At 39.8% G+C, this 21,005-nt stretch overlaps 1 protein-coding gene across 2 annotated transcripts; it reads left to right on the top strand.

Annotated features, from left to right (window-relative positions):
• Nucleotides 1–734: 734 nt before the first annotated feature.
• Nucleotides 735–20,693, top strand: GTF3C5 (general transcription factor IIIC subunit 5). 2 transcript variants are annotated; one of them, XM_044661307.1, is made up of 11 exons: nucleotides 735–857; nucleotides 2,246–2,465; nucleotides 6,875–7,073; nucleotides 13,972–14,167; nucleotides 14,978–15,082; nucleotides 16,263–16,377; nucleotides 16,727–16,807; nucleotides 17,425–17,522; nucleotides 18,225–18,307; nucleotides 18,943–19,085; nucleotides 19,779–20,693. In XM_044661307.1, exons 1-11 carry the CDS (start codon nucleotides 735–737, stop codon nucleotides 19,976–19,978), a joined length of 1,563 nt encoding a protein of 520 aa, XP_044517242.1. In that variant the 3' UTR covers nucleotides 19,979–20,693. The 2 variants fall into 2 exon arrangements, with proteins under 2 accessions (XP_044517242.1, XP_044517244.1); XM_044661309.1 differs by having other exon boundaries at nucleotides 841–857; nucleotides 2,256–2,465.
• The last annotated feature ends 312 nt before the right edge of the window (nucleotides 20,694–21,005 follow it).

Raw genomic sequence — 21,005 nt, 5'->3', positions numbered from 1 at the left:
GGCTGCTGTTTCTGATTTTTCTATTAAAAGGCAGCTTAGTAGTGAAGTGGTAATAAAGGCCAGCTTCAGGGTTAAGCATGGGTTCAAGTGCTGCCCGGGGCAGATTTCCCCTTAACATTCTTGCCTTCCTTCCCATTATCTCTAATTTATTGGGAACATATCTTGTATGTAAACAGTTGTCTTCCCCTATTAGATTGTGAATTACTAGAGGCCACAGGGGATATCTTTTTTCCTTTCTTTGGATCCTCTGTTTTACACTGTGCTCAATTCATCACATATCATGGGCTTAATAAATGTTTGCTGAAGGCGACTAGTCGGCTGTGTGACCCTAGGAAGTCACAATTTCTCCGTGCCCCAGCCCCATAGTCTCTAAGACTGTAAGTTGCAGAGATGGTGCCATAGGAACCGACAGAGGGAGTGTCCTCATTGGAAGCTCCTTCAAATCATGAAATCACAGGTTCCTACAAAAACGAACAAAAAATTTTAGTGTTATTTTTTTAAAAATAGACTTAAGACTTAAAACAACATATATTTAAGTTGACATTTCCAGCGTTAGCCGCCAGGGGGAACTCGTTCTCTTGCGATTTCCCCTCGGCACGCGAAAGGCTCCTCTACAAGGAGGAGAAAGACGTGGGAACCTTTCTCTCCCGGAACTTGTGACTAGATAGATTAGGGGAACAGTTTGGGTGAGTACACGAGAGCCCGCCACAGAGCACGGCAGGAAGTAGGGAGTCATGGCGGCCGTGTCGGTGGAACTGCGGCAGGAGCGGCGTCTGGTGTGTGTGGAGTACCCAGGCGTGGTGCAGGACGTGTCTAAGATGCTGCAGACCTTGGGTGGAGAGGAAGGAGTTTCCCGGGTCAGGACCGGCGGGACCTGGTGGGCAGGGGCGGGGGTTAATCTACAGAGCGACGAGAGCGGAGTGTGCCAGGCTGGGGAGAAAGGGAAGAAGGAGAGGGAGAACGGTCTCCTAGGCAACAGGGAGGAGGCGAGTAGTCTCCTAGGCAACCAGGTCTGGGTGCGTAGTTCCTCGCCTGGGCGTGGATGTTGGGAGATTCCCACTGCGGGGCTTCCACTTTCCGGTCCAGTACTCTTTCCCCTTTCTGCCATCTTTATATTGAAAGCGACCAGCTGCTCACAATCCTACTGACTTGTGATCGGATAGGTTATATAGTCGTAGAAAGGACCTCAGAAACCATCCACTCTATTCCTTCTGTTTTTAACCAAGAGGAGAATGAGACCCAGATTCATAAACGTAGCCAATGTCAGATTGGATTTAAGCCCCGTATCTTTTTTATCTTGAGTCATTGAACCTTCCACAGTACCAGCCTGCTTCTCTGTGCTTGTTTTTAGGATCCAGTTCCTGAAAGTATTAATTGTTGATTAAATCTTCTCTCCTTTGGACTCAATCATTTTTGGTGGTGGGATGGTAGAGGATCTTTCAACCATCAAGTTTCATAAGGGTGGTTTGCAATTTTAAAAAATGATCTTAAGAACAGTGGGATTTGTTGAACCGTAACTCATATATGTGTGTATATATGTGTAATATTTCGTTTATATATATTTCTACATATGTGTGTACACACACACACACATATATATACATATATCATGGGTCAGCATAAGAAATTAAGTAGAAATTTTGGAGGAGTTTTGCTGAGATAGAAAAAGCTTAGAAATTCAGAAATGCATAAAATATATGTATAGTATTGTAAAGTATCAACATATTTTATCTTTTAATGCCATAAATATACACAATTTCCTTTTTTACATAAAAATAAGTAAAAAGTTAAAGTTGACAAAAAAAAAAACTTGAAAGTCAAAATTTTTTTCTCAGATTTTCAGATTGGTTGGGGAGGAGTGAGGTATCAGTCCCCTAACCCCTTTGATGTGGAAGGGATACCTGTATATTTTGCCTTTGAGGGAAGAAGGGAATTTGTTATTCCCCTTTTCCCACTAGAGAAAAATTAAAAGATACAAAGCCTTGAAAGAATTCCATTGTGAAATTGAGTTTCAGATTAAAATTTAGGGGTTCTGACTCCCAGTTCTCTGAGGCTTAGTTTCTATAAAATGATTGGATTGTTCCGAATGGTCTTTAAGGTCCCTTTCATTTCTTAAATTATTTAGCTCTCCTTTTGCATCTTCCATCCCTTTCCAAAGTCTTTAGTCAAATATAGAAAAGCTATATTCTATACCCTGGATAACATTTGATGCTTTTCTCTCTTTTCTACTGGACCTTCAATGCAGATATATGCAGATTCAGCCAAAAGGTTGGAGCTGTACTTCCGCCCCAAGGATCCATACTGCCACCCTGTGTGTGCTAACCGTTTCCCTACCAGCAGCTTACTGTTTAAGATCAAGAAGAAGACAAGACGGAAGAGAGCAGAGGATGGAGGAGTGACTACTGTAGAAGTCAAGTTTGACACAGAAATTTTGGGCATCGTTACAACTGTTTACAAATTTCAAGGTAAAGGTTCAGCGGGATCAAGTGGTGCCTATGGGTGCTGCTAATGGCAGACCTAAGATAGATGTAAGAGATATAAGAATAAGAAAGGAAAAAGAAAGTAGGTAGAAGGAAAGAAGAGAAAGAAAAGCAAAAACATGCACATTATAGCTAGGGATAAAGTGCCCCCCAAACTACTTTAAGGCTTAGGCTAGAAGAATGGAGGTGGTCCTCCTTCTGGGACCAGGCTACTTACTCACAGGATTAAAAAAATAATGTACTTCAATCTTAGTATATTTCAGTGAGCTAGACTATAATCAGACTCTAGAACTGGAAGAGATCTTAGAGGTCATCTAATTCAGTGCCCTCATTTTACAGATCTGGAAGCTGAAATGCTAAGAGGGAACCTAGCTTGCCTAATATTACTATAATAACTGTTTGGTGACATGACTAAGGCTAGGCTCCAAATGTCCTGACTGTTCCATCTCTTTCTATCATGCTGTGCTATCTCTTTCTGTCAGCTTCTGTCATACTATGTATTACATAACCAGAAAGAATGTCAATGTTAATCCAAGCAGTTAAGTGAAACAGTATGAGTTCAAGTTATATTGTACTGCTATTGCTATCTCTTCAGCAGAATAAATTACTAGTATTCTTCCACCTAAATCATTTTTTTTACTTTTTTTATTATCATACAAAACACACTTCCATATTGGTCATTGTTGTGACACTCATATGAAAGCAAAACCCAAAATAAAATTGTAAATACATTATTTTTAAATTTTATTTATTTATTTTTTAATTTAAAATTTTTATTTTATTTTGAATTTTTCCCATAGTTATATATTTCATGTTCTTTCCCTCTCCTCCAGACTACCCCACCCACCTATAGCCGACTCACAATTCCACTGGGTTTTACATGTATCATTGATCAAGACCTATTTCCATATTATTGATAGTTGGATTACAGTTATCGTTTATTGTCTACCTCCCCAATAATATCTCTATCAGCCCATATATTCAAGCAGTTGTTTTTCTTCTGGGTTTCCACTCCTGTAGTTCTTCCTCTGAATGTGGGTAGCGTTCTTTGCCATAAATCCCTCAGAATTGTCCTGGGTCATTGCATTGCTGCTAGTACAGAAGTCCATTACATTTGATTGTAACACAGTGTATCAGTCTCTGTGTACAGTGTTCTCCTGGTTCTGCTCTTTTCCCTCTGCATCAATTCCTGGAGGTCATTCCATTTCACATGGAATTCCTCCAGTTCATTATTCCTTTGAGCAATATAGTATTCTATTACCAAGAGATACCACAATTTGTTCAGCCATTCCCCAATTGAAGGACATTCCCTCATTTTCCAATTTTTTTGCCACCACAAAGAGTGCAGCTATAAATATTTTTGTATAGGTCTTTTTCCTTATCATCTCTTTGGGGTATAAACCAAGCAGTGCTATGGCTGGATCAAAAGGCAGATAGTCTTTTAAAGCCCTTTGGGCATAATTCCAAATTGCCATCCAGAATGGTCAGATCAATTCACAACTCCACCAGCAATGCATTAATGTTCCAATTTTGCCACATCCCCTCCAACATTCCCCACTTTCCTTTGCTGTCATGTTAGCTAATCTGCTAGGTATGAGGTGGTACCTCAGAGCTGTTTTGATTTGCATTTCTCTAATTATAAGAGATTTAGAACACTTTTTCATGTGTTTGTTGATAGTTTTGATTTCTTTATCTGAAAATTGCCTATTCATGTCCCTTGCCCATTTATCAATTGGGGAATGGCTTGGTTTTTTGTAAAATTGAATTAGCTCCTCAGAGCAAGAAGAACTCTATACACAGAGACTGATATACTGTGGTAAAATTGAATGTAATGGACCTCTGTACCAGCAGCAATACAATGACCCAGGACAATTCTGAGGGATTTATGGTAAAGAAAGCTACCCACATTCAGAGGAAGGACTGCAGGAGAGGAAACATATAAGAAAAACAACTGCTTGAACACATGGGTCGGGGTGGACATGATTGAGGGTGTGGACTCGAAACTACCACACCAATGCAACTACCAACAATTTGGAAATTGGTCTTGATCAAGGACACATGACAAAACTAGTGGAAATGCGCATCGGCCATGGGTGGGCGGGGGGTGTGGGGGGGGTTGAAGGGGAAAGGTGGAGCATGAATCATGTAACCATGTTAAAAATGAATATTAATAAATGTTAAAAAAAAACAAAAAACAACAAAAAAAAGAATAGGAAGTAATTTAAATGATATTATTAAGTAATATTTATATATTGAAAATAGTTATTTTGTTACTCTTAATTTTTGCCTGTTAAAACATATTCCTTGATGCTTTAAAAAAAAAAATTGAATTAGCTCCTTATATATTTGAGTAATTAGACCTTTGTCTGAATTTTTTGTTATAAATTTTTTTTTCCCAATTTGTTGCTTCCCTTCTAATTTTGGTAGCATTGGTTTTGTTTGTACAAAAACTTTTTAGTTTAATGTAATCAAAATTATTTATTTTACATTTTGTAATTTTTTCTAACTCTTGCTTGGTTTTAAAATCTTTCCTTTCCCAGAGATCTGACAAGTACACTATTCTGTGCTCACCTAATTTACTTATAGTTTCCTTCTTTATATTCAAGTCATTCACCCATTTTGAATTTATCTTGGTGTAGAGTGTGAGATGTTGATCTAAACCTAATCTCTCCCATACTGTTTTCCAATTTTCCCAGCAATTTTTGTCAGATAGTGGATTTTTGTCCTAGAAGCTGGGTTCTTTGGATTTATCATAGACTATCTTGCTGAGGTCGTTTACCCCAAGTTTATACCACTGGTCCTCCCTTCTGTCTCTTTACCAGCACCATATTGTTCTGATGACTACTGCTTTATAGTACAGTTTAAGATCTGCTACTGCTAAGCCACCTACCTTCATGTTTTGTTTTGTTTTTTTTTCATTATTTCCCTTGATATCCTTGATCTTTTGTTCTTCCAAATGAACTTTGTTATAGTTTTTTCTAATTCAGTAAAAAAGTTTTTTGGTAGTTTGATAAGTATGGCACTAAATAGATAAATTAATTTGGGCAGGAAGGTCATTTTTTATTATGTTAGTTCGTCCTACCCATGAGCAGTCAATGTTTTTCCAATTGTTTAGATCTAGTTTTAATTGTGTGGAAAGGGTTTTGTAGTTGTGTTCGTATAATTCCTGTGTTTGTTTTGGCAGATAGATTCCTAAGTATTTTATATTGTCTAGGGTGGACAGTGGAATTTCTCTAACTCTTGCTGCTGTGCTGTGTTGGAAATATATAGAAATGCTGATGATTTATGTGTGTTTATTTTGCATCCTGCAACTTTGCTAAAATTGTTGATTATTTCCACTAACTTTTTAGTTGATTCTCTAGGATTTTTTAAGTAGACCATCATATCATCTGCAAAGAGTGATAGCTTAGTCTCCTCACTGCCTATTTTAATACCTTCCAATTTTTTTTCCTTCTCTAATTGCTACTGCTAGTGTTTCTAGTACAATGTTAAATAATAGAGGTGACAATGGGCATCCTTATTTCACTCCTGATCTTATTGAGAAGGCTTTTAATTTATCCCTGTTGCAGATGATGTTTATTGATGGCTTTAGATAAATATCGTTTATTACTTTTAGGAAAGGCCCTTCTATTCCTATACGTTATAGTGTTTTCAGTAGGAATGGGCACTGTATTTTGTCAAAGGCTTTTTCAGCATCTATTTAGATAATCGTGTGATTTTTATTGGTTTGCTTGTTGATATGGTCAATTATGTAAATACATTGTTGTGAAAGATAGTATACTTTGATCTACATTCACCTGACTCCAACAGTTCTTATTCTGGAGGTGAATAGCATTCCCCATCATAAGTCTTTCAGGTTTGTCCCAGATCATTGCATTGCTGAGAGTAAACAAGTTTTCACAGTTGATCATTCCATAGTGTTGCTGTTACTGTGTACAATGTTCTCTTGGTTCTGCTTATTTCTCTCTGCATCAGTTCATGTAGATCTTTCTAACTTTCTGAAATCATCTTATTCATTATTTCTTATAACACAATATTCCATCACCAATATGTACCACAACTAGTTCAGCCATTCCCCAATTGATAGATAGCCCCTCAATTTCCAATTCTTTGCCACCACAAAAAGAGCAGCTATAAATACTTTTGTACAAGTTGGTCCTTTCTCCTTTTTCATTATCTCTTTGGGATACAGACTCAGTCATGGTATTACAGAATCAAACTTTCTCCTAAAATCAATACTTGCTTAGAACCTTAAAAGGATAGTAGAAGGTTGGTACCTGGAAGTCAGGTAGCAATCATAGAACTTGTATTGTGATTATGGTTATGGTATGTTTCTTGATCGTTGTAACTGTAATTGATCAAAATAATTGTAATTTGTCTGCCTCTTCTTCTAGGGATGTCAGATTTCCAGTACCTGGCAGTCCATACAGAAGCAGGCAACAGAAACACTTCTATGTATGACAAAGTTCTTATGCTCAAACCAGAAAAGGAAGAATTCTTCAACCAGGAATTACCTCTCTATATCCCCCCACCAATTTTCTCTCGCCTAGACACCCCAGTGGATTATTTCTACCGGCCAGAAACACAGCATCGGTGAGTATCTTCCATACTAATACCCTTCAACTTCTAGGAAGCTTTCAAAGAGCTCAGTGATCAAGCCAGTAGTACTCTGGGCATGTGTGCAGTAGGGTTATTCAGTTTTAGATTGATACTGTGTTCATTTGACATAGACCCAGGTAAGGAAGAACACATAAGTTTTTGAGAACCATTATGGTGTAATACAAAGAGTGCTGGCCTGGGAGTCAGAAGAACTGGGATTTAATTCTGCCTCTAACATTTATTAGCTTTGTGATCATGAGCAAATCAATTATCCTCTTTAAACCTTCAGTTTTCTTATCTGTAAAATGGGGATAATAATACTCATAATAAGGTGGCGTATGTAAAATGATTTGTACATTTTAAAGCATTACATAAATGTTAGCTACTATTATGATTGATGGTGCTCTCCTACATAGAGAATTGTGGAAAATTAGAGTATGTATCATTTCTCTGTCCACACTACCACTAAGACCAGTGATCCCTGATGTTTTGGAGATACACAATTTCTTTATATATATGGACAGACATCCCTAATGATTTGATTTGTCGTCAACAAACATTTATCACTTGCTGTGTTGCCAGGCACTGTGCTAAGCACTGCTGTGATTTCCACTCTATTAGTTATCTTCAGTCTCTCCCTATTTACTGTCTGCTTCCCTACTGGCTACAAACATGCCCACTTTCCCCCCCATCCTTAAAAAATCCTCACTTGATTCTTCCATGTTCACGGCTGTTCTCTGTCTTTTCTGCCTTTTGTAACAAAACATGAGAATAGATGACTGCTCCCTCTCCTCTCTCCTCCCCCGCGCGCCTCAACTCCCTCTGGACTGAACTGCTGGCTCCAAAGTTATCATTGATCCCCTGATTATCACGTCCAGTGGCCTTTTCTCAATCCTCATCCTTTTTTTTTTTTTGAATTTAAGTATTTTTCCATGGTTACATGATTTATACTCTTTCCCTCCCTTTTACCTCTCCCCTCCCAGAGCCAGCAAGCAATTCCACTGGGTTATACATGTATTATCACTCAATACCTATTTCTATATTATTCATTTTTGTAATAAAGTAATTTTAAAAACTAAAACCCCACATCCTGTACCCATGTAAATAGGTTATATATCAAATGTTTTCCTTCTGTGTTTCTACTCCCATAGCTCCTTCTCTTGATGTGAATAGCATTCTTTCCCATAAATCCCTCGGGATTGTCCTGGATCATTGCATTGCTATTAGTAACAAAATCGATTACATAGGATTGTTCCATAATGTTTCAGCTTCTGTGTACAAACTTCTCCTAGTTCTGCTCATTTCTCTCCAAATCAGTTCATGGATGTCTTTCCATTCATATGGAATTCCTCCAGTTCATCATTCCTTACAATAGTATTCCATCACCATCATTTACTACAATTTGTTAGCCATTCCCCAATCGAGGAACATCCCCTGTTTTCCAATTTTTTGCCACTACAAAGAGTATGGCTATGAATATTTTTGTAAAGACATTTTTCATTATTATCTCTTTGGGGTACAAACCTAGTCCTCATCCTTCTTGACTTCCTACACTGTTGAGCACCATCTTCTCCTTGATCTCTTTTTTCTCTAGGTTTCTGGGACACCACTCCCTTCTGGTTCTCATCTTCACTCTCTTTTTCGAGACCCTTATCCAGGCCTGCCCACTTACTTTCAGTGTCTCACAGAACTGTCTTTGGGCCCTCTTTTCTCCTTCTAGAGTATGTCGCTTGATGAGCTCGTTGATTCCCATGGATTTAATTATCATCTCTCTGCTGATGCTTCTCAGACCTACTATCCTACCTGAAATTCTCTGTGGACCTTTAGTCTCACATTTCCAGCCACCTTTCACACATCTCAAACTGGATGTCCATTGGACATCTTAAACTCAGCATGTCCAAACTGACCTTATTACCATTTCCCCTAAACCTCCTCCTTCCTTCCAGATTTCCCTATTACCACTGAGAGTACCACTATCCTCGAAGTCCCCCAGACTTGCAGCTCAGGCATCATCCCTGACTCCTCCCTCACTGTCTCAGCACCACCCCTCCCCATAGCCAATCTGTTGCCAAAGTCTGTTGATTTTACCTTTGCAATGTCTCTTGACTATGCTCCATTCTCTCCTCTGATATCTCCCTGATACATACACTCATCTCCTATTACAATGGCCTTCTGGTTGTTCTGACTGCCTCAGGTCTCTCCCTACTCCCATTCATCCTCCATTTATCTACTCTCTTGATTTTCCTAAAGCACCAGTCCAACTATGTCACCCTCTGTAGCAATAAACTCTAGTGGCTCCCTATCGCCTCCAGGCATAAACGTAAAATCCCTGTTGGTGTTCAGATCCCTTCATAACCTAGCCCCTAGTCCTCTTACACATTAACACCAACCCTGGTAGCCTTTGATCCAGTGACACAGGCCTCCGAGTATATTCTCTGGACAAAACATTCCCATCTCTCTGCTCTAGCCATTCTAGCTGTACTCCATGCCTGAAATGCTCTCTCTTCTTGTCTTTGGGTCCTGGCTTCCTTTAAGGCCCAACTAAGCTTCTACCTTTTGTAGGAAGCCTGTCCTCTTAATTCTAATGCCTTCCCTCCATTAATCATTACCTCTTTATCCTGTATATAACTTGCTATGTACATATTTGTTTGCATTTCATTAACTTGTGAGCTCCATGAAGACAGGGACTGTCTTTTGCCTTTCTTTGTAATCCCAGCACTTAGTTCAGTGCTGGCACATAGCAGGTATTTAATAAATACTTATCAATTGTCTAAATACTTAACATTTATTGATTATTCAAGTCTGTAGCTTGTTTGTTCATTGGCTAGAGCCCTTTGATAGCAATTCCAAAAATGTGAGTTATAACTGTGGACTAAGCTAGGCTTGCATTTTTCCTTGGTCTTTTCACTGAACCTCAGCCAGAGGTCTTACAGATATGTGCCTTGGTCACAAAAGGGATCTGGCAAAGAAACTAGTTGAGTATATTAGCCTATACTGTTTGCCTTCTCTCTCCACATATTTACCAAGATAATTTTAATAGCTATCCAGATGCATGATTTCTTATGTTGTCTAATTCAGATAGAGTCTATAATATTTGAAACTAACTCAGAGCTAGTGGTAAGTAGTGACTTTTGTATTCAAAGAAGGATACATAAAGAGCCCGAGTCATTGTTGGTCTCTGAAGCTAGAGGGCAGAGTTTACTACAGTCACTTCTCTCTAACTGTATTGATAAAATAAAAAATGTCATTTAGCTTGCATCTCTTAGGAATAAATTCTCACTCTTCACTGCTTCCCTCAGTTTTAACCAGTTTAATATCAACTGGTATTGATATTGCCAGTACTTCTTAAATTGTTCATTAAACAACTCCCCCATTTAAGTCAGTAGAGACAGATAAATAACTTCTGAGGTCTAGAGTGAATTGACTTAATTTTACTATGGATAGCAGAGTCATTTATGTTTAGATACCCATGTCAAGCTGATACTAACTCTGGAACTTTGATTCTTTTTTGGCAATCATGTAATCATTTATTGGCTTAATTGGAGATGAAGTGCAGATGTTCAGTAGAGTACATATTTAGGACTGTAGCCCTTCTGACCATACTAAAGTGATCTGAGTATTTTCACAAGCAGGAATCTGCCATGGTTTTTTCTCCCCAAACAGCCCAATTTTTTTTTTTAAACAATGACTTTAGATGGGGAAGAAAGTAGAGACCAGCAGAATCCTAAGTCTCCAGGTTTCTGTTTTGCTAACAGGGCCATTTATTTGTAGTTTGTCTTATTTGCTTTCTGATGAAAAAGGAATTTGGGGGGAAAAAATAAAGAGGAAGGGCACCTGCTATTTTTCCCTAGGAAGGCAGTCAGTTATTTCTCTAGGTTGTCCTTCAAATTGGCAGGAAAACTCATCTATTTCTTTATTTCCGGGGCTGTCTTACTTGACCCTTTCTAGTATTGAGTTTTTTACTATAGAGGTGGTAACTGAAGAAGTTGGAGAAAAGGTACCTAGAGTGATTTGAGAATCAATCAGTATTCAAAGATATCTTGTCTTTATCTGTTTTCAGTTTTCTTATTTTTAGCTGAAATCAAGTTCCTTTATGTTGGTCCTGCTGACTTCCCAAGATTTCCCACAATTTTTTTTTTAAACCTTTACCTTCTGTCTTGGAATCAATACTGAGTGTTGGTTCCAAGGTATAAGAAAGGTAAGGGCTAGGCAATTGGCATTAGAGACTTGCACAGGACTCACCCAGATAGGAAATATCTCAGGCCAGATTTGAAGTCAGGTCCTCTCATCTCTGGACTTGGCTCTCTATCCACTGAGCCACCTAGTTGCCTCATTTTTTCCCCTCCCTTACCATTTTAAACATATCTAGAATCACAATGACTTTCTCTACCCTGGTAAAATGGAAATGTTTCACTGGAAAATCCTTCATTTGACAGTTCAAGTTTTTGTTGGTGACAGGGAAAATTTAACTCTTTCTCCCAAAAAATCTTGAAGAAGAAAACTCAGACTACTTTTACTTCACATTCCTTCCCTTGCTCATGGTTTACCAAAAAAAAAGTTTGTTAAAGTACCAGGATGAATGACTAAGGGAAGATCTCCCTTGAAAATTCAATAATAAAAAAGATTATCAGCTCAGCAAGTAGTTAATAAATCAACACTGTGTGTAGAGCACCATTATGAGGGCTAGCGACAAAACATAGACCAGTAAGAGATCCACCCCCCAGGATATTACCATTTAGGAGGAGGATTTAGCACATGTACTTAAATAATTGTAATATTAACACCAGAAAAAATTATATAGACAAAGTAAATAAAATAAAATGAAAAAATAAAAACCGATTAAAATGCTATATTATATGAGATCTAAGGGGACATGGGTCATTTCTAACTCAGAAGTTGTAGTACTTCATGTCTGTCAAGGATGGCTTAATTATCACCCTTCATAAAGGCAGAGGGATGGAAAGAATGATTCTTTAAACTCAGCTGTCTCTATGGGGGAAGTATATATGGTTTGCCTTTTCCCTCTACATATTTACCAAGATAACTCTACTAGCTATCAGGATGCATGATTTCTTATATTAAATATAATCTAGATAGTATTCTCTGGCTTTGCAAATTGTTTTTAAGACCAGTAGTATCCTGTTTAAAAAAAATCTTTTTTGAGCTACAGGGTATTTTTTTTTAATTGGAAAGGACATTAAAGATCATCCAGGCCATCCCCTTCACTTTGCAGAGGAAGAAATTTGAGGCCTAGGGAGGGTATGTGACTTGCCCAAGGACCCTCTGATTGGTTAGTGACAAAGCTAGGATTAGAACTTGGGTGAGAATTCAGCAAAGGCTGAATTATTACATGTATTAAGTAACTAGAGGTAAATTTTGAGGAAAATTCTAATGAATGAATAAAGAAAAATCAGTATGAGTAGCTATGGCTGCTCTTTAAAGCAGAGAGTCCAGTTCACTATCATTGAGAAGGGAAGGGTGGGCCTGAGGATCTAGTGAAACAAGAATTCTGGATTCATTTCTATAGAGATAGCAAGTGGGGAAAAGGAAGGAGGCATTGGCAAGAAGGTTAGGGGGAAAGGGTACTCCATGATTCTTGTTCCACCAGGCTCTCCCCTACCCATTAGAGCACTCTCTTGACAATAGAGATAGTCAGTGCAGAAATTATGGAACCCAGAAACTCCTTGTAAATTGTAACCTCCTGGGGAGTGGATATCTTACTGAGAGGAACAGCAAGATGACTACTTTGACTGTGAATGAGACTGGAAATGTAGGTTGGAGTCAGGCTGTGAAAGGCTTTAAAAGCCAAACAAGTAGTCCTATTTGATTCTAGAGGTAGCTACTGGAGATTTTTAAAAGGGGGAAGCAGAAGTGTGACATGGTCAAACTTGAGGAAAATCACTTTATTGGCTTTATGGTGGATGAATGCGAGAGAAGAGAGTTCAGGGAGAATAATTAAGAAAGTATTGCAATGAGTATAAGGTAGTGAGGGCAAGATAGATGATAGCTGTATGACTCTTTTTTGAAAACTGATCACAGGGGCAACTAGGTGGCTCTAAAGATAGAGAGCCAGTCCTGGAGATGGGTGGAACTGGGTTTAAATCTGGGCTCTGACATTGCCTTGCTGTGTGATCCTAGGCAAATCACTTAACTCCAGTTGCCTATCCCTTCCCATTCTTCTGCTTTGGAATATGATTCCATGCCATATAATAACTCAGATTTACATAGTACTTTAAAGTTTGCAAAGTGTTTTTCTCACAGGAACCCTGTGAAGGAAGTAGTACATATATTATTATTATTATCAGTTTACAAATGAATAGACCGAAGCTCAGAGAGGTCCAGTGCCTTATCCATAGTCACATAGCTGGTAAGTGTCGGAGCCAAAAATCTCAACAGAGGTCCCTTTACTACCCAGCCAGCGTTCTTTCTATTATATTGTACCCCTCCCTCCTCTGCAGGTCAGTATCTTTCACTAAAGTTCTTAGTTGAAACCTGAGTGTGGTGTGGAGGTAACCGTAGAATCTCAAAGGTTATGCCAGCGGGCACATGCTTTGTCAATTCCCACCAAGGTAAAAAGACTTCATGCACAGCACTGTGACAGCTTCTATATCTGTTTGTCCAGGAACTAGCCTTGACCTATTTGAAGAGGCTCATCAATGGAAAATTGGCTGAGTGCTAGGATGTGATCATTAAAAATATCATTAAAGCCTTTTAAAAGGAAAAAAAAGGAAGATTGGCCACAAGGTGTTAAAATTCTTTGACCACAGCAACTTAAGAAATCTGTGGAGATGTGAAAGAGAAATGCACTCTAATGAAAACATGATTCCTTGAAGGTTTGAAGGATGACTATTGCTGTCTGTGCTTTACATTGTGCTGGTGTGTTCTTTCTCAGGGAAGGCTACAATAATCCACCTGTCTCTGGTGAGAACCTGATTGGCCTGAGCAGAGCCCGGCGTCCCCACAATGCCATCTTTGTGAACTTCGAAGATGATGAAGTGCCCATGAAGCCCCTGGAGGCTGCTGTACAGACCTGGAAAAGGCTCTGCACCAATCCTATTGACAGGAAGATGGAGGAGGAGCTAAGAAAGGTGGTAGCCAGAGCACTTCATTTACACTGTGGTGCCTCCTCAGAAGGAGCCATGCTGTAGTTGGCTGCCCCTTATTTGTTCAGCTGTTCTCTTACTCTCTTAGCTATTTGGATTTGGGAGGGGTATTTACTCTTTTGTTATCAGTTCATTAGCAGATGTGAATTTTTCACCTCCAGTTTTCAGTTCTAAAAATAATGTCAATAAGTACTAGACCTTGTAATCTCAGAAGGACTTTTCCTTCACACCTCTGCCAAGCAGCTTCCACTGGTATAGACAACTGGAATAGGGGGTGAGTAGAAGTGGTTGAATTGTCCAAATGTATATTGTAGTTGAAACTTAAGGATTTAATTATTTCTCAGGTGATTCCATTATTCCACTTGCTCCTGACAAAGTTTGCACTATATTAATTTGTATGTGCCTTTGGAAGTGCCAACATTCTGTTTTCCCAGCTAGGTTGTGAACTTTCTTTTCACCTTGTTTTACAAGTTTGGTGCCTAGTGAACAATGAATCAATATGATTGAATCACTGAATTGAACCTTATTCTCCTATTTAAGGGGAAGCACAACCGAGGTTATCCATTTGTTTTCTACTTGTTACCAAGACCAAAATATTTTATCACCAATATAAATCATTCCTAGAAGTGCTTTTTCAAAGAGCTTAGAGAGGGAACATTGTAGGAATTTTAGGTTACATGTGTTTAGCCCTTCCTATGCCCCACTCTTTTCTCTAATAGGAATTATCAGTCACAGATCTTATGCCATTCTAAAGTGTGTCTGTATTGGAACCTGAGCATAATTTTTTTTCTCTAGCTATTTGACATTCGTCCCATCTGGTCTCGTAATGCTGTCAAAGCCAACATCAGTGTCCACCCAGATAAACTCAAGGTCTTACTTCCCTATGTGGCTTATTATATGGTGAGTTTCCTGACATCCGTCACCTGTCTCAATGCGCCTGGCCTTTTTGTATTGATCTGGTTGCTCCTTTTTTGTTTTATAGTATCAGAGGATTTAGAGTGGAAAGGGGATTTAGAAATCATCTACTTAAATAGTTGTTGAATCATAGCAGTGGTTCCAAGATCATTGCTCAAGAGCCATGTTGTGGCTATGGCACACATGCCAGAGAAGGCTGCTCCCCTCCCCCTCTTCACTACTCCCGAGGACATTTCTCACATCACCTACCCTCTGCCCAGCAGCCCATTGGGAGTGCTACCTCCCTCTCCTGTCTGGGGTAAGGTGGGCAGTTCACACGTGATGTGAGGATTGCAGTTTGTGAACTCTGTCTCTAAGAGGTCCACCATCACTGCTCTAGAACAAGAAGAAACCTCAGAGCAGCCCCCACCTTTTTTTTTTACAGTAAGAAAACAGGTGCATAGAAAGGGAGTGACTTGTCCAAGGTCCTCTGTATGATAGGATTCATTATAATTGTCTCACCTATGACAGTCCCCAAACTTGGACCCTAGGAACAACATATAGATAATTCTCACTTTACATAAATTAAGATTATGCAAATTGGAAGAAATCTGCATTCCAAAAAAAACTCCTGTGTTAACTTTATGATACCATGCCCATTCCTGCTCCATGTTTCACAGCTTCCCTCTACCCCCTAAAAAAAGTCCAAGTAAAAGCAGAAGAATGGACTTGCAGAGAGATTGATGCTAACCAGATTGGGGGAGGGAGGGAATTTGCCTTGAGACCTCTAGCGCCAAGATAGGTATATCTGGCTTTTGTATGTCTGTCTCCTATCAATCTGAGCTAGGTTATCCATGGGTTGCCTATTGTCTCCTCTCTATGTTCTGTCAGGCCTGTGTCCAGCCCCTACATACTTTTGAACCATATGCTGACCCTCTCCCTTCATCAATATGAAGCCCCTTCCTGCCTCCCTCCTTTAACCTATATCTGCAAGCAAATTTGCATTCTGTAAAAATCACTTTACATAGAGGTCTGTAAAACTGCCCACTCACATAAAGGGAGAACTGTTTGTATTAGGAAGATTTTATTATTATGATCAATGTATCCCTGAGAGAGAACCAGGAATTTATTAGTTCTTCAGGATCCTGGAACCTTAACCCACCTTATGGAATTGTACTTTTTGCAGATTACAGGTCCCTGGAGGAGTTTGTGGATTCGGTATGGATATGATCCCAGAAAGAACCCAGAGGCTAAAATTTATCAAGTCCTGGATTTCCGGATTCGCTGTGGAATGAAATATGGTAAAATTTAAACTGCCACAACAAAAACCAGACATAAAGCCATCCTTCAGCTTATTTGTTTTCTTTTAGTCTTATCAAGTTTCTAATTTGTTTATGTATGCTTACCCTTTTTTCTAATAGGGATGAATTTCTAACTCTCACTCAACAGGCTAAGAATATTTTTATATCTTGGCTTAAATAAGGATCCCTTCATAATTTGGACTTCCCAGTCTCTTCAGTCCCAGTCGAGCATTTCTTTCTGTTTTGTGTCTCTTCCTGATCCTAGTCTTTTCCTCTATGAAGACAGCTCTGTTTTCCAGGAAGCATCTTTGGGCCCAGCCTAAGTTGCTCTTTTCTCCTTTGTCTTCAGGCTATGCCCCCAATGACATGCCTGTCAAAGCAAAACGCAGCACCTACAATTATAGCCTCCCCATCACAGTCAAAAAGACACGTAAGTAAACATGGCTGTCTTAAGTAACTAAACGAAGGCTGTGGTTTGTCTTCAAGCCAGCAACTCTTAAAAGGGCTATATGAGAAGACCAATGAAATTCAAGTTGAGATCATCTTAGAATGGTATTAAGATCTTGCTGTAGAAAGAAAGAAAGAAAAGAAGGAAGGAAGAAGAGAGGAAGGGAGGGAGGGAGGGAGGGAGGATGGGCATTTTAAGTTTTTACAATGAGTCCCAAGTGCTATTCTGAACCCTAGGATTACAAATGGAATAAGCTAGAGTTCCTTATCTCAATTTGCCCCCACAATCTAAAGTCAAGTAGGCTGGGCAAAGAGAGGCAATAAAGGGCAGGGCACACCTAGGTGGTGGCATTCTTCCCACTTGGCCATTACAGATGGGTTAGGGAGAGGGGATAGTGAGACAAGAAGCTGAGTCACCTCTGGTGGCATTGGCTCTTCCTAGCATCCTGGGTTCAGATCTGGAATGGATCTTCCAATAGTAGCCAATCCATTTCCTCATTTGGCAAATGTAAGAGATAATGAGCAGGAACACGGGCATCAACAGAATGAGTAAAGTTGAATATAATATTTGGTAGTGCAAAGCTTCTTGTTTTCTCTCAGCCAGCCAGTTGGTCACCATGCATGACCTGAAGCATGGACTAGGCACTTCGGGGACAGGGGGTAGCAAGAAATCAGCCTCCAACAAATACAAACTCAAGGTGGGTGCTGTCTGTTTTGTCCAGAGCAGTGATGGGAAGAGGGACAATTGGCTGTGGTTCTTGATCTCTGCCAAGTATGATGGCCATAAATTGACCCCTTTTAGGATCTGTTTTATGCAGGGCCTGTGTCCTATTTGGACTCTGGTATACAGCTTGGGGCAGTGTCTCAAATTTATTTTTATAAATAAATGCCCTTTGACTCTTTCAAACCTTGTCTGTGGACACTGAGTGAAAGATAGACAAAGTACTTAGTCAACATCCTGAGTATCCACTGTGTACAATACTAGGCAAAGGGTATTGTGAGAATTTCAGACAAAGAACAAATATTTATGTCTCTAGTCTTGTATGGGGAACCTATAGTCTACTTGAGAAGGTTAGGTATATAACTATATGAAGCAAATAGAGAACAAACAGGATTAAGACACTCATCAAGTGTGATGTGGTACAGATTGTAAATGTTATAGGATTTCAGAAAAGTGAGAGAGAGATACAAAAAGCATTTCGACTACAGCCTTTCTTTTATTTCCATCTCCTCACAAACCTAGGCTTTTTTTTTCCCCAGTCCTGAACACTTTAAGATTGTAGCATCTGGAAAAGTGCCTCTCACTGGCTGGCACTGAACTACAAAATATCTCTTTGATGGTGAAAACACTCTTGAGAAGAGTAGCTTCTATTAACCCTTCCTATTTTTTGTTCCCTCAGGACTCCGTCTATGTCTTCCGGGAGGGGGCCCTGCCACCATATCGGCAGATGTTCTATCAGCTCTGTGATTTAAATGTGGAAGGGTATGATGAGGCCCTGGGTCTTGTGGGGAAGGGTTTAGGGAAACAGACTTCTGAACTTCATTATTAGGAATTTCTTCTTTGACATCCTTCCACTTTTTCAGGCCCTTACCTTTTTAAATGTGATAGAAAGTTAGATTTCTGGCATGTTTGGTTGTGTTCATCTCTCAAAAGCTGTTCTTAAACAATCCTCTATGTATTACATTTCTTCTGAGTCACTTAGTCTTTGTTAAAGCAGTAGGAGTTTGGCTGTAAAAACATTTACTCCTGTTCATGTAGTCAATCACAATCCTTCTCTGACACATGTACGTGTTTATATAGGAATTCCTCAACTCATATGTGGCCATTTTCCCTTTTTTGATTAGCAGCTCTGTTTAGAGTGGCTTAGGGATACCAAGAGGGGTGCTGGTGACATCTAAAACTTTTTGTGGATTCAATTAATTTCACAGGGGGAGTGAGAGAGTACACCTTGTTCCTTACAGCAAACTCACTGGCAGGAGAGCCATCAATCCAGGATGACTAGGCACTTTTCTCCCTTCACTATCTCACACAAAGCCTGCAGGAACTGTACTGGTTGGCCTTATTAGTGCTTTCTTTGGACTTTTATTTGCCACTAATCCAGCCCTGGCTGCTTGTAGGTTACAGAAGATCATCCACCGTAATGATGGGATGGAGACTGAGTGTACAGAGCGTGATGGTTGGTGTCTTCAGAAGACTAGTGATGACCTAAGGGACACCATGTCCTTGATGATCAGGCAGATCATTCGCTCCAAGAGGCCCGGTGAGAAGCTCCTGAGGGCTCAGAGTATGTTGAGCCCAATAGGGTTAGGTTCAAGGCCTAGCTTTATTATTGTTAAGTCATTTCATGTCTTTGGTCTTCAGTTTCCCCATATGTTAAGAAGGAAACTTGGACTAGATGATCTCTAAGGTCTTTCTAGCCCTAATATTTTAGATTTGCAGAATAATGTTGGCTCTTGGGGTAGTTTCTTCTGGAACCAGATTTAGGTAGTGTTGGGGCCCCTCTTCACTCCTGGGAAAGGACTAGACAGGCATTAGGTGGTAGCTGAGCCACACAACCAGCTTTGAGTGGCTCCTGAGAATTGGGTTTAATTTTTCTCCTTGAGGTAAGAGTGGGACAAGGATTTAGCTGATCTTGGGCCCATTCCCCTTCCCTATTGATAGGCAAAAATGGCATGTGGAGACCAAGGCTATAACTGTCCCAACAAATCCACTACCATCCCATCCACTTCTATCAGCCAAAATGGCAAGGGAGAAGGCCATAGGAGGAGAAGGAGAGAGACCTGTACCTGTGCTATACAGGTGTTGAGGGTAGTGAAGAAAGCCGGGGTTTGGGTGACATACTTATGAGTGATTCCTCCCTCTGTTCAATGGGATCTCTAAGCCACCTCTATTCTTTTGGGTCATTGGTTTGGGTAATTGAGGCAACATCCTTCTTTTTTCCTTTTGAACCTAGCGTTGTTTTCAAGTGCTGCTAAAAATGAAGGTGGAAAAGAGCAGTTAACATATGAATCTGGGGAGGATGAGGATGATGATGAAGAAGAAGAAGAGGAAGAGGAAGAAGAGGAGGAAGAGGAAGAAGAAGAAGAAGAGGACTTCAAGCCCTCTGATGGGAGTGAGAATGAAATGGAGACCGAGATTTTGGACTATGTGTAATGCAGGGAGAGCCTAGCCTATAGGCCCCCTAACTTACACTGGGTATTGCTAGACTCTTGGCTTGAAAAGGGAGTTAACAGCCTCTGCTCCCTCCCTTCCCAGCAAAGACCAGCAGATGACATTTGCAGGGACTCTCACTAGATGTAGTTCCCATTCAGCCACGGTCTTCTGGGACTGTACTAGTTTGTCTACTCTGGACTGTCTCAAGTACTGAATAATATCCCAGATTACCTGCTGAACCTTTCATTCCTGGACCCTAAGAAATCCCCTTCCCCTCACTAGCTTTAGTTAGACCCTGCCATTAGACTATCTTTGCTGTCATTATCCAGGTGTCAGATATGAAGGTTTGTTGTGTATATGCATTCACTATTTCAGATACCCTTGTGGCTCTTAGTAAATATTGTGAGGTGGAGATGGTCTAGTCATTGGAGTTCCATGAGACAATAAAAGGTCAGATCATCCTATTTGTGGGTTGCGCAGTAACAGACCATGACAAATAGTCCAGCAGTGACTTGGCCCTTGAGCTTGGATTGGCACCTTAGGTGGGTAAGACCAAGGTAATATGGACAGTAAGTACCTCATAGGGGTCTAGGACCTTCCAGCAGCTGTTGGGTTTGGGTTTGGCCAGTTTTGTGTAATTCCTACCGGGATTAGCTCTGCCTAGAACACACTTTCTTAATGGAAGTTTTCTTTAATAAATGATTTTTCCAAAGGACTGGATGATTCATGTGGAAGAGTTTGTTTTTGTTTTTTTAATCAAGGGGGAAACCTGGGAAGGAAATCAGAACTCCCTAGGGCCTAGGGCTCCTCCTGTGTCTATGAAATCAGACATCTTTTATAGCTTGAAGATTTAAAGGGAAATGTCAGCAAGAAATGAGAAGATGAAAGTAAACAACAGCAACAATTACTAGAAGGATAGCAGGAAAGATGAATGAATTAAAAACAATTGCTAAGTGCAACTTTCCAGATTGCCTCTAACTTCTAATCTAGGTTCTTCTCGTGGGATTTAATAGGATTGTTATCCCAT

The sequence above is a fragment of the Gracilinanus agilis genome, chromosome 2 (genome assembly GCF_016433145.1).
Source record: "Gracilinanus agilis isolate LMUSP501 chromosome 2, AgileGrace, whole genome shotgun sequence".
Taxonomy (NCBI): domain Eukaryota; kingdom Metazoa; phylum Chordata; class Mammalia; order Didelphimorphia; family Didelphidae; genus Gracilinanus; species Gracilinanus agilis.
The sequence above is the reverse complement of the archived record's forward strand: the minus strand, read 5'-3'. Positions and strand labels throughout refer to the sequence as shown.